The sequence below is a fragment of the Ovis aries genome, chromosome X (genome assembly GCF_016772045.2).
Source record: "Ovis aries strain OAR_USU_Benz2616 breed Rambouillet chromosome X, ARS-UI_Ramb_v3.0, whole genome shotgun sequence".
NCBI lineage: Eukaryota > Metazoa > Chordata > Mammalia > Artiodactyla > Bovidae > Ovis > Ovis aries.
Genome location: NC_056080.1, coordinates 24,798,130 through 24,810,314, shown reverse-complemented (window position 1 = coordinate 24,810,314; position 12,185 = coordinate 24,798,130). Strand labels below are relative to the sequence as shown.

Here is a 12,185-nt window from a genome sequence, read left to right as displayed (position 1 = left end):
GAAAACTTCCCAGTGCGCACTCAGTACTGCGTGATAACTACTGACTGAGGTGATGCGGTGAGGACCTCTTCACTTCTCAGAAATCCCAGGAAGCTTTGTGATGCCAACTACAGAACAGCAGAGGGAATAGGTCCTAGGACTGGCCACTAGTTGGGTTGGTGGTCTTGAATGTGAAATAACAGATGCCTCTGTGTAGGAGACTACCAGCCCCTTCTGTCACCCCAGCATGCCTGAGGCAGGGGTAGCAGGATGCAGCCTAAAGATCACTCTAATTTCCTTCAATATGTTTCCCAAAGGACAGGCTGATTAAGAGAATAGGAACCCTGGGGGTTTTCGGAACAGTGCCCTCAAGAAAACCACAAATGTAGCCTTCCTGATAACCAAGGTGGTATTCCCCTGCTGCAGCTGCACACTCATCCTTCGTCATCCTGTGGGCCCTTATCACCTGCCCTCCTACTCACACTTCTAATCATTGTCCCCCAGAGCAGTCATCATGCCTCGAGGTCAGTCTCATAAGCTCTGCATCCGTGAGAAACGCCACCAGGCCCGATATGAGCCCCAGAGTCACAAGGGAGTTCAGCCCACTGCAGTAATGGAAGAGCTTCCCTCTACCTCTTCTCTTTTAGAAGATAAATCACAGAGCTCATCAGCTACTGGGTCAAATAGCACTTCCCAGGAGTCTTTGGAAGCCCCATCTACTACCAGCACTTTTTCAACTACTGCTGACCCAACATCTGATGAAGAAGATACCAGTCAAGATGAGGAAGATTCACGTTCCTCATCTTCTACCGAAAACACCTACCATGATACTCTGAACAGCATGACAAGTTTGTTGGAGCAGTTCCTTCTGTGTAAGTATAAAATGAAGCAGCCCATCATGAAGGAAGACATGCTGAAGATTATCCACCCAAGATACCATCACCGATTTGCCGAGATTCTCAAGAGAGCCTCTGAACACATTGAGGCTGTCTTTGCAGTTGACTTGAAGGAAGTTGACTCAACCATCCACTCCTATGACCTCGTCAGCAAACTGAACCTGCCCAACAATGGGAGGGTGTGGGTTGGTAGGGGCTTACCTAAGACCGGTCTCTTGATGACAGTTCTGGGTGTGATCTTCGTGAAGGGCGGCTGTGCTGTTGAGGAAGACATCTGGAAATTCTTGAATATGATGCAAGTATATGCTGGGAGAAAACACTTCATCTACGGAGAGCCCAGGAAGCTCATCACCAGAGACTTAGTGACGATGAAGTACCTGGAGTACCGTCAGGTTGCCCACAGCGATCCTCCATGTTACGAGTTCCTGTGGGGTCCACGAGCCCATGCTGAAACCAGCAAAATGAAAGTCCTGGAATTTTTGGCAAAAGTCAATGATACGGTTCCCAGTGCCTTCTCAATACAATATGAAGAAGCTTTGCTAGATGAGGAGAGAGCTCGAGCCACAGTTCCAGCCAGGCCTGGCACCACTGTCCCTTCCAGGCATGATCCACTGCCATGTCCAGCAGCTTCTCCCACCCCTACCGAAGACGAAGACTTTTAAAAGATCATCCAGATAAGAAAATGTGACATCAAAATAGGGACTTTTGCCGAAATGGGAAGCAATCCCGCAATAAAAGTGCTGGGACAATGGAATGAAAAAATAAAATGAAACAAGTTTCAAAACATGATCAACCTTGATTGTTCTCCATCTTTTCGGTCTTCTGTTTTGTAAAATTAAATAATTTATACCTCGATATGCTTCTTGAAAAATGCAGGAGGTATTAAACCTTAACAAGTTAGACCTCTTCCTGTCTTCATTTACTTTTTGAGCACCTGCTCTTTGAAAGGCTCTATGCTAGTTCTGGTGAGGCTAAGATCAATACCTAGCCTATCCCCATACAACTTTATAAAGAAGGAGCTGCAATCACATAAGCAAGATCTTGAGATAGCCTTTAGGAATGACAGGAAAGTAAAAAGACTATCCAGGTACAAATCTCTACCTGGGGTAACATACAGATCTGTTAGGCTCTCCACAACAAAACCCCACAGAATGGGTGGCTGAAACAAAGGAAATTTATTTTCTCAGAGTTCTAGAGGCTGCAAGTCCAAGATGAGGGCTGGTTTACCCTGAGGCCTCTCCCCTTGGCTGCCAGGTGGCTACCCTCTTCACTTGCATTCCTTTTGAGTGCATATATCCCTGGTGCCTCCTTTTGTGTCTCAATTTCTTCTGATAGTTACACTGGGTTATGACCCACACTAATGACTTCATTTTAACTTAATCATCTCTTTAAACACCTTATTTCGAACTACAGTTGCATTCTGAAGTACTCTGAGTTATGACATGAATATGTATTTGTGGAGGGGACACAATTTGGCCCCTAACAGACAGAAATCTAAGGTGTCTCTGCTCTTATCTCAATGCAGGAGATTCCCGTGAACAGACTGGTATTCTACGCACATCATCTCCAGGGAGGTTCTGAGATGTGAGAGTGAACTCCCTTGGGGTGTGTTGGGAAGAAAGACATTCCTCTCTTTACCCTTTTTGAATTCTTGTGGTTAGACCACTAGTAAACTTGACACAAGACAGGGTAACAGGAGACAAAGAGACAAATTGCAATTCATGTGCACAAGAAGTGTCATAGAAATGGGACCTAAGAAGTGGGCAAAGCAGGCAGCTTCTTTATTTAGTAGACAACAAAACAATTTGTGAGGAATTGACAGGACAAATCCACTTAGGTGTAGGGTACTCACCTAGTAAGGAATCTAAACAGAATCTGTACCCAGGGTAGTAAACTAAAGACTTAACAAGGTTTGTGTATACAGGCTTCTCTTCTCGAACTGCCTATTTCTGGTTAGAAGGGTTTCCCTCTGCCTCCAGATACAGGCAGTACATCCTTCATATGAGATGTATTTCCTGCTCTCAGGGATGCAGAAATTTGGGGGCAGCGGAATGTCCCTCCTCTGTTGGCTGTTTCATAAGTAACTTGAATTCAAAATAATCAATATGCCACTGTGGTATATTTGGGGGCAGAGTGCCCTAAGCCTTGACAGGTCCCTCCTCTGAAACTTGCCTGCAAGTCTCACATGATAAAAGCTGATCTGCTCACTGTGGAGAGAGAGAATGGACTAGTGGAGTCCTCCATTTCATGGCAGCAGTTGCATAATTCTGAGAGCAGGTCAGTTCATTTAAAGAGCGGTATCTCATTTCAATAGGTGGTGATGCAGGTGGGCTCCCAAAGCCAGGCCTAGGGTGCAAGCAGTATCAGGTAGTTATTAATAAGAGGCATTTCTATGGAAACAAAAGAAAAGCAGACGTTAATGATTGGACTGGTTATAAACCAGTTTCTGTGCCCAGGGCGTAGTCAGTGAAGTTTTCTAGGTGTCAGGATTGAAGCAACTATTGCAGTTTGAAATGTCTCTATCACAGTTAGCAATATCTCTGGGTGATCAGGTTCACTTTTTGAGTGGCTCGTACAGCAACAGGCATGAAGTCTATTTGAACATGAGCTGTTGTGACAATTTCTCTGATCTTTGCATCAAGTCATCTAGCTTCACGTTGCAAGACTTCAGGAAAATGGCAATGTTAGTTCTCAGTGATTCAAGTCAAAAGAATGGGAGAGTGATCAGATCAAGATGGCAGAGGTGTATCGCTCAGAGCTCACTGTCTCACCACAGACACATCAAAAGGATGGGAGAAATTGGGAATTTTAGTAAGAAAGTCACAGGTAGATATGAGTGGATACTAGAAAAATTCAGGATCCAACCCAGTTTGCAGGTAAATAACAATACTTCAAGGAAAACGTAATATCACTAGAAGCTAATATCCACACATGTATAGTACACCTTCTATGGAACCATTTTTTGCTGTCTATCATCTCCCTCATTTCTACCAAAGACAGGAAAACTAAGACCTAATTTGTTTGCAAATGAAGTCTACATTCAATTAACTTGGCCTGATTATTTATCTAAGTACAGTAAGAATAACGATTTGCCATATAGGCGCTTTTAAATCTGCTTTGCTGGAATGGTTTATAAGGAGTCTCCAGAAGGAAATTTTAATAGCCTCTTGAGGCTAGGGAGCCACAGCAAAGACTTGTTGTCAAACTTAGAGATCTGGATGAATTCTTCTCTTCCTGAAGTCCCCAAAACATCCTAAAGTTCCTGTGCCTGCCAGAAGTGATCTTCATTACACACTTGGTAATGCTAATGGGAATTCTGTCAGCAAGTTCCCAGGCTGTTTTTCCAATGGGTTTTTATGGCTCCATGGAAAAAGCAAGAGAGTTCCAGAAAAACATCTATTTCTGCTTTATTGAGTATGCCAAAGCCTTTGACTGTGCGGGTCACAATAAAATGTGGAAAATTCTGAAAGAGATGCGAACACCAGACCACCTAACCTACCTCTTGAGAAACCTGTATGCAGGTCAGGAAGCAACAGTAGAATTGGACATGGAACAACAGACTGTTTCCAAATAGGAAAAGGAGTACGTCAAGGCTGTGTATTGTCACCCTGCTTATTTAACTTATATGCAGAGTCCATCATGAGGAACCCTGGGTTGAAAGAAGCACAAGCTGGAATCAAGATTGTCGCGAGAAATAGCAATAACCTCAGATATGCAGATGATACCACCCTTATGGCAGAAAGTGAAGTGGAACTAAAAAGCCTGTTGATGAAAGTGAATGTGGAGAGTGAAAAAGTTGGCATAAAGCTCAACATTCAGAAAACGAAGATTATGGCATCTGGTCCCATCACTTCATGGGAAATAGATGGGGAAACCGTGGAAATGGTGTCAGACTTCATTATTTTGGGATCCAAAATCACTGCAGATGGTTACTGCAGCCATGAAATTAAAACATACTTACTCTCTGGAAGAAAAGTTATGGGCGACTAAGATAGCATATTGAAAAGCAGAGACATGAGTTTGCCAACCAAGGTCCATCTACTCAAGGCTATTGATTTTCTAGTGGTCATGTATGGATGTGAGAGTTGGACTGTGAAGAAGCCTGGCTGAGCACTTAAGAATTGATGTTTTTGAACTGTGGTGCTGGAGAAGACTCTTGAGAGTCCCTTGGACTGCAAAGAGATCCAAGCAGTCCATTCTGAAGGAGATCAGCCCTGGGATTTCTTTGGAAGGAATGATGCTAAAGCTGAAACTCCAGTACTTTGGCCACCTCATGAGAAGAGCTGACTCACTGGAAAAGACTCTGATCCTGGGAGGGATTGGGGCAGGAGGAGAAGGGGACGACAGAGGATGAGATGGCATAAAAAAGGTCAACACAGCAAAATCAAGACACTGGTCTGGAAGAATCAACAATACTTAGACCATGTAATAGAAAACACACCATAAACAAAAGCAACAATATGAAAAATGTAGCTGCAAAGAAACCTTGGGAAAATGTATGCCGTCTACAGGAAGGCAACAAGAAGAATTTCCTGAACCCTTTAGGAAAAAGAAATCTCAAACAGAATAGTATGTTATGTGTATTCATGAGGACACATTTTAAGAATGTCGATTTTCCTTAAATCATTTACAGATTTAGCACCACATCCAGAGTAGCTGAGACCACAGTCACGCGTGGGCGGCTGTTTCCAGTACCCAGAACAAACCATGGAAAACTTATACAAGGAATAAAGACAACTAACAGCAAAAGCAAGAACACAAAACAAATAATCCCTGAGGAACAATAAGTCTCCACTGAACTTGACCCTATGGGTGCCCAGGTGGGGGAGTACTCTGAAGCTGACACTGGTGTGCAGGCCACAGAGGAAACAGACAACAGGATCAGCTGGAAAAGGCTTTAAACTGGAGCAGTTGATTCTTCCCCTGGGCCATGGGACCATGAGCCTCTACTGCTTCACTGAAGGAACCTGAGGCAGCATCTCAGAGCCCCATGCCACGATCATGGGGCACCAAAGTTTGGGGTGGACATGGCAATATCGCCCAGAGGTCATGCAATAACCAGCACAAGCTTTGTTAGTGGATGACAACTGGCCCTTGTAAATGGTCAGCTTAAGAGACTGTCACACATGGACTAAAAGAGAAAAGTTGTATCACAGTAATTGTACAAAAGGACAGGAATTCATCTCAGAACTTTTGTCCAATGCCCCTGCACTCGACAAAAAGCTCACAGTGAGAACTGTCAGGCTAAGGAGACCCTTCACTTTCTCTGCTGGGATTGTGTGGAGCATCGTTGGGGACAGGGGTGGTTTTATACCAGAAAGGGAAGGGTTTCCAGGCTCCATGTGCAGTCAATATGAAGATCCTGAGTGAGATGTGAAGGGTTCCACATCACTGAAGCCATTCTCCCATCCTTCCCTCTCACTTATCTTACCTGCAGCAGCCATTTCCAGGAAGCCTTAGGCAGAAGCAATCAGAGGAGATGCCAGTGTGCTTCTCACCAGGAGTCTGGGGATTTGACATCTTCCAGGTGAGGCCTTGCCCTCAGGTCAGCAGACAGCACGTAACGTAGCATTACAGTCAGGGGAAGACAGGGATGGTGGACAGAGAGCATCACTCAGCACACATGTGCCCCAGAGTGCCCTCACTGTCTCAGCAGCTCCAGGAAGGCTGTCAGGCTCGGGCTCCTAAATTCTTCCTGCTTGGTTTACAGAGAGTACTCAGAGGCAAGGATTGAGGCCAGTTGACTGAGATCAGCAGGGACATCCCAAGAGCCACTATGAGTCAAAGAAGGGACCACATCCCCCCTCTTGCCTGAAACTCCCCCAGAACCCCGTCCACCCAGGCCCTGCCCCCGCTGTCCTCCTGGCGCCCAGATGCACATGATAGGAAGTGACGGCCCCCTATCCACGCTGGGGTGTGATGCCATCTTTGAGAGGGCTGCTATCTTTGAGAGCAGCTGTAGCTGTGCCCAGAGGGAGGAGTCTGAGGTCTCAACAGGGGTCCAAGTCGGAGGTGACATGAGTTACAGGTGCACTGGATAGTTACAAAGATACGCCCTGGCACTCCCACACTTTTTCCATCCGAAGAAAAGGGGACATTACAGCCCCCCGGCCACCTCACACCTGTTCTACGCCTAGAGGCTCGGACCTGGCTCTTAGGTGCAATGTCCATCGGCTACACATGTGGGTTCTCAGGACATAACCTGGGTCCAGGGGTGGTGGATCTGGGTGTGGGTTTGCTGGACCCAGGCTCTGTTCAGTGGAGGAAAGTCTGGGATTCTGGAAGGAGGGACCCACAGGGGGACTGAGTGTTTCCACATCCCAGATTAGAGACCACGCCTAACCCCTTACCCCGTGTGACTTATCCAGAGAGCAACCAGTCAGCATCTGGACAGTTCTAAAGGCTGAGGGGCTCCCTGACTGCAATCGCCGACAAGGGACACTCAGGGAAGAGGGGACCTCATTCCGAAGGGCTGGAAGCCAGTCAGCAGAGGGAGGATGTCAGGGCTTGGGAGGAGTCAGGGTAATGACCATCCTCCGCATCACATAGCTGACTCAGGACCCTCCGCTGTGGCCAGCACTTCCTCCCAGCCAAACACAGGGACAGATTGGTGGTCTGTCAGGGTAGGTTGCAGCTTGGTTGTGAAGGGGCAGCCTCGAGACAGCAGAAAGGCAGGTCCCAGATCCCTTCATTGGGGGCCTGAACACTCCCTCCTCTCATCATCTGGGTGACAGGGAAGGTGACAGTGTCAACTTCACAGCAAGAGAGGGAACAGGGTGGGTGGGTTTGGGTGCGGGGGGGATATGAGGGAGTCTTGCCCCAGTTTTCATCATGACTCTGAAATGTGAACTGAAAGGACCTGCCTCCCCTGCCAGCCCCCACAGGCCTCGCTCTAACGCCCAGGCAGGGCTGTCTGGCTGTGCCCCAGTGATCACTCTCACTTCCTACTCAATGGTCTCAAGGGAGGGGCTCACCAGGAGAACACGAGACTTGTGGGTCCTAGAGCACTGGCCTCAAGGACCCCTCAGAGGCGGCCTGGGTTCAAGCCAGGGAGGACTCTCCTCACTGCAGTTGCTCACAACATCTGCTTGTCCTTCCTCTAGGGGCTCTCCTTCCCTGCCACCCTGCCTGCATGCGCCTGTGATCCATAACCAGTGTCACCATGCCTCAGAGGCACAAGAACAAGTAGCATGTCCATGTGAAATTCCACCAGGTCCAGGGGGACACTCAGTATCCCCAGGAGGCCCAGACCAGTGCTGCTGCAGCCCCCAAAGAGGAGTGCCCCTCCTCTCCCTCCTCTGACCCTCAGGGTTCTTCCTGAGCTCCCCTGCTACTGGAGATCACCAGGAGCTTCAGGGAGCCATGGCCCCTAGCTCTTCTAATGTAGTGCCTTCCTGCACCGGATCCGATGAAGGTGCCCAGGGCCCAGAGGAGGAAAGTGCAGGTGCCTCCAAGGCAGCCCCTGCCACTCAGAGCACTCGCAAAGATCCTCTGACCAGGAAGGCCAGCATGCTGGTGGAGTTCCTGCTGGACTAATACACCAAGAAGGAGCCCGTCTCGCAGCACGCCCTGCTGAAGGTCATTGGCAGGAAGTATAGGCAGCACTTCCCTGAGATCCTCAGGAGAGCCTCTAAAGCACATGGAGCTGGTATTTGGCCTGGAGCTGACGGAAGTCTACCCAAGCAGGAACATCTACGCACTCATCTACAAGCTCAACCTAGGCGGCGATGAAGGTCTGAGTGATGCAGGGGGTGGGGGGTGGGGGGGGTCTGCCCAAGTCCGGTTTCCTGATGGTGCTCCTGGGCATTATCTTCATGAAGGGTAACCACACCACAAAGGAGGAGGTCTGGAAATTCCTCAGTGTGTTGGGGGTCTATACTGGGAGGAGGCACTGGATCTTTGGAGAGCCCAGAAGGCTCATCACCAAAGATACGGTGCAAAAGAAGTAACTGAAGTACCGACAGGTGCCCAATGGCGATCCTCCACACTACGAGTTCCTGTGGGGCCCGAGAGCTTCTCTGAGACAAATAAGATGAAGGTGTTGGAGGTTTTGGCCATGATCCATGATACGGTCCCGACTTCCTTCCCAGACCTCTATGCTGAGGCTCTGAGAGATCAGGCGGAGAGAGCAGGGCTGAGAGGCACGCCCAGGGCTCCCACAATGGCTGAAGCCAGTGCCCCTTCCAGGGCCAAGTCCTACAGCTCCTCCCACATCTAGGGAGGGAGACCCTGACACTTTCTACACTTTTGTGTTGGAACAGAGCTGTCAAGCTCCTAAATAGTAGAGAGTAGTAGGCTGGAGGGAACAAAACTTGTATGCTCTTTACTGTTTTATGTACTAAGGGAGTTTAGGTACAACTCATTTTTTTTTAATATATATCTTTTTTCCTTTATCCATAGGAAAAATATCTAGTGAAAATTGATTTAAATTAGACTACGGAAATCAGGGAGGAGTTTAGTATTTTCAAATGTTAATTACTTTTCATAAGGTTTGTTGTGGTTCAGAATACAAATGCATTAATCATATAAATCACATCGTTTGTTGCTTTAAAGGTTTGAAAGCCACTGGTTGGGTATATGTAAAACACATTGAAGGTATTGAATATGTTGTTCACCATCTACACAAGGTGAGATGACAATGGAACAGAATTTTCTCAAAGAGTAGTCAAGCTGCTAGAAAGTGCAGGTTAGTAGGGGTCAAGCAAACCAAGTTTAAATCTCTATTTTCTTCCTGATTTAAACTAGTAATTTCTGCATATTATCTATCTCATTTTTATCAAATATTTTTACTTCTAGCAGATTCCTTTTCTTCAGAATATTGGCTTGGTAATGATATTCCAGTTTTATTTATTGCTGTTTTAGGATTTTAAAGTTACAGTTTCGGTAGATGTAAAAGAAATTCATGAACCATCTGTATGTCTTTATGATCTGGAAGTAGGTAATATGTTGCTGAAAGAGATTTTCATGGTAATGTGAAACGCGACCACAGAAAATATTGAGAAACCAAAAAACAATTAAGCAAATATAAAGGAAAAAGCTTTTAATTTGTAGTTTGCCTTATTTCCTCTAACCCTTTTTTTTGGTAAAAATAAAATATCCTTTGCCTTAATTTAGCTCATTTAAGAGTATTTATTTCTTTTGTCCCAGTGCACTGCATAGTCTTTGCTCTCTACTGGATAAAAAAACCTCAGATAGGAAGGTGGTATTTTGGAGGTGCATAATAAACATAACTTGCATTAAATTAAAGACCAGTATTTCTTAATCAGTATGACTCTGCTTCATATGTAGAACATGCATTCCAGCATTCATGCAGGATAGGATTTAGCAGACTCCATTTATAGATGGATAACTTGCAATTGTCTCAAGTTCACAAGACTGGTAAAGTGACCTTTATCAGACAAGTCCTCTGATGTGCACTAGTTCAGAGTCCTTCCCTTTCTTTGCAAGAGCAAGAACTGAGGAAATCTCTTTTCACCAGTGACATATTTGGTACTGTGCTAGGATTGCTGCCATGGTGACCTCAGTGGCCTTGCCCAAACTGCTGGCTGAAGACTCTTGACTTTCACCCTATCTCTCCCATGAACACTTGCTTCCTGTCACTCTCTGCTTGGTTCTCTTTCCATGACCCACAGGGCAAGATCTGGGTCAGCTCACTGTGTCATGGCTCCCCTCAGTTAAGAGCTGCAATGAGGACGCCCAGGCTGTGCACCCCCAAAGAACGCTTGGGTGGCAGTTGACACTGTCCTTAGGCCTGGTAGACACAGAATTTCCAATGGTGAAGGCGCCCATTGAGGCCAAGACTTTTCTCCTCTCATCTTTGTCATTTCCTCTATGGCCCTATCCATTCTGATGTGAGAAGTTTAACTGAGAAAACTGCATGACGTTCAAAATAAGACCAAATAAGTAATCAGGGACTTGATTGGGTGAGTTTCTTCTCTGTAAGTCCTCTAGTCCAATTCCCTCCCTACACGTTCTTAATCCGAGTGTGTTTCCAGGACCAGAACTGCATCAGAGGCCAAAACTGGGGGACGCTGCATCCTTCTCTAGATTTTTGGCATACCTCACCACACCACAACCTTACACTGTGGGCGATCCCCTCCTTTCTGTGGATCTCAAGAAGACGTTACCTATAGAAAGGGCAATGTGTCATGGAACTGCAAGCTGAGGTTAGGAACAGAGAAATGCAAAAACCATTGGCATGAACAACTCTGTCCAAACATCTGCATTGAGAACCTTGACTGACCTCTAGCATGGTTTCTAACAGCACCCTAAGGCCACATTCTAGGACAACTTGGCTACCCCGGAGTTCCTGTTTAGAAAATGTCAAGGCTACCAAAGGAATCTGTTCCACCCAAAATCTGACATGAGCCCCTCATCTTTCTTTACCAAGAGTGTCTATTTAAAACAAAGACCAAAACAAATCAAAACAAAACAAAAAACCCTCACAATTACAGGAAAAGTGTGACATAAATAAACTAGAAATTGATAACAAAAAGACAGCAAGAAAGATAAAGATTATTTGCAGAGTAAACAATAAACTTCTAAATAACACATGGGCCAAAGGAAAATCTAATGAGAAATTTTAAAATAGTTTTACAAAATGAAAAAATAATTATAGCTTATCAGAAGTTAAGTGATACAGCAAAATCAGTAAAGATGTATACACAGCATTGAGTGCCTATAACAAAAAAACCCTACAATTAATAACTTAAGCTTCTATATTAGTAAACTTGTAAAAGTAAAGAAAAAGCAGAGGAAGAATAAATCAAAGCAGAAACCACTGACACTGAAAAAAGGAAGGTAATGCAGAAAAAGAACAAAATCCAAAGAAGTTTCTTTAAAGATACAAAATAAAAAGAAGATAAATTTCTCCCCAAGCTAAATAAGAACAAAGGGAGAAAACACAGATTAAATTACTAATAGCAGGAATGAAGGAAGGGCCATTACTACTGATTCCATGCACATTCAAAGGATAATGAGTGAATATTATAAACAACTCTGTGCCTACAAAAATGAAAGGTTCAATTGAGAAACTGCTTGAAGGGATATCTTAGCACCACTTTCACAAAGAAAAATACATACTCTGAATAGGTTTGTATCTATTAAAGAAATTTAATCTATAACTAATAAGCTTCCAATAAAGACAGTAACAGACTCAGAGGTTTCCACTGATGAATTCTATCAAAATTTTAAGGAAGAAATGATCACAATTCTCTACAATCTCTCCCAGAAAATAGAAGCAAAAGGAACACCTCCTAATTCCTTTTCTATGAGGTGAGTATTATACTCGAATATCAAAATCTCATGACG

General features: G+C 45.2%; 1 protein-coding gene across 1 annotated transcript; it reads left to right on the top strand.

Moving 5' to 3' along the window:
• The first annotated feature begins 493 nt into the window (after positions 1 to 493).
• LOC114111449 (melanoma-associated antigen B5-like) lies at positions 494 to 8,411 on the top strand. The gene is made up of 3 exons (XM_027963229.2): positions 494 to 1,452; positions 6,718 to 6,887; positions 8,185 to 8,411. Exons 1-3 carry the CDS (start codon positions 494 to 496, stop codon positions 8,409 to 8,411), a joined length of 1,356 nt encoding a protein of 451 aa, XP_027819030.2.
• The last annotated feature ends 3,774 nt before the right edge of the window (positions 8,412 to 12,185 follow it).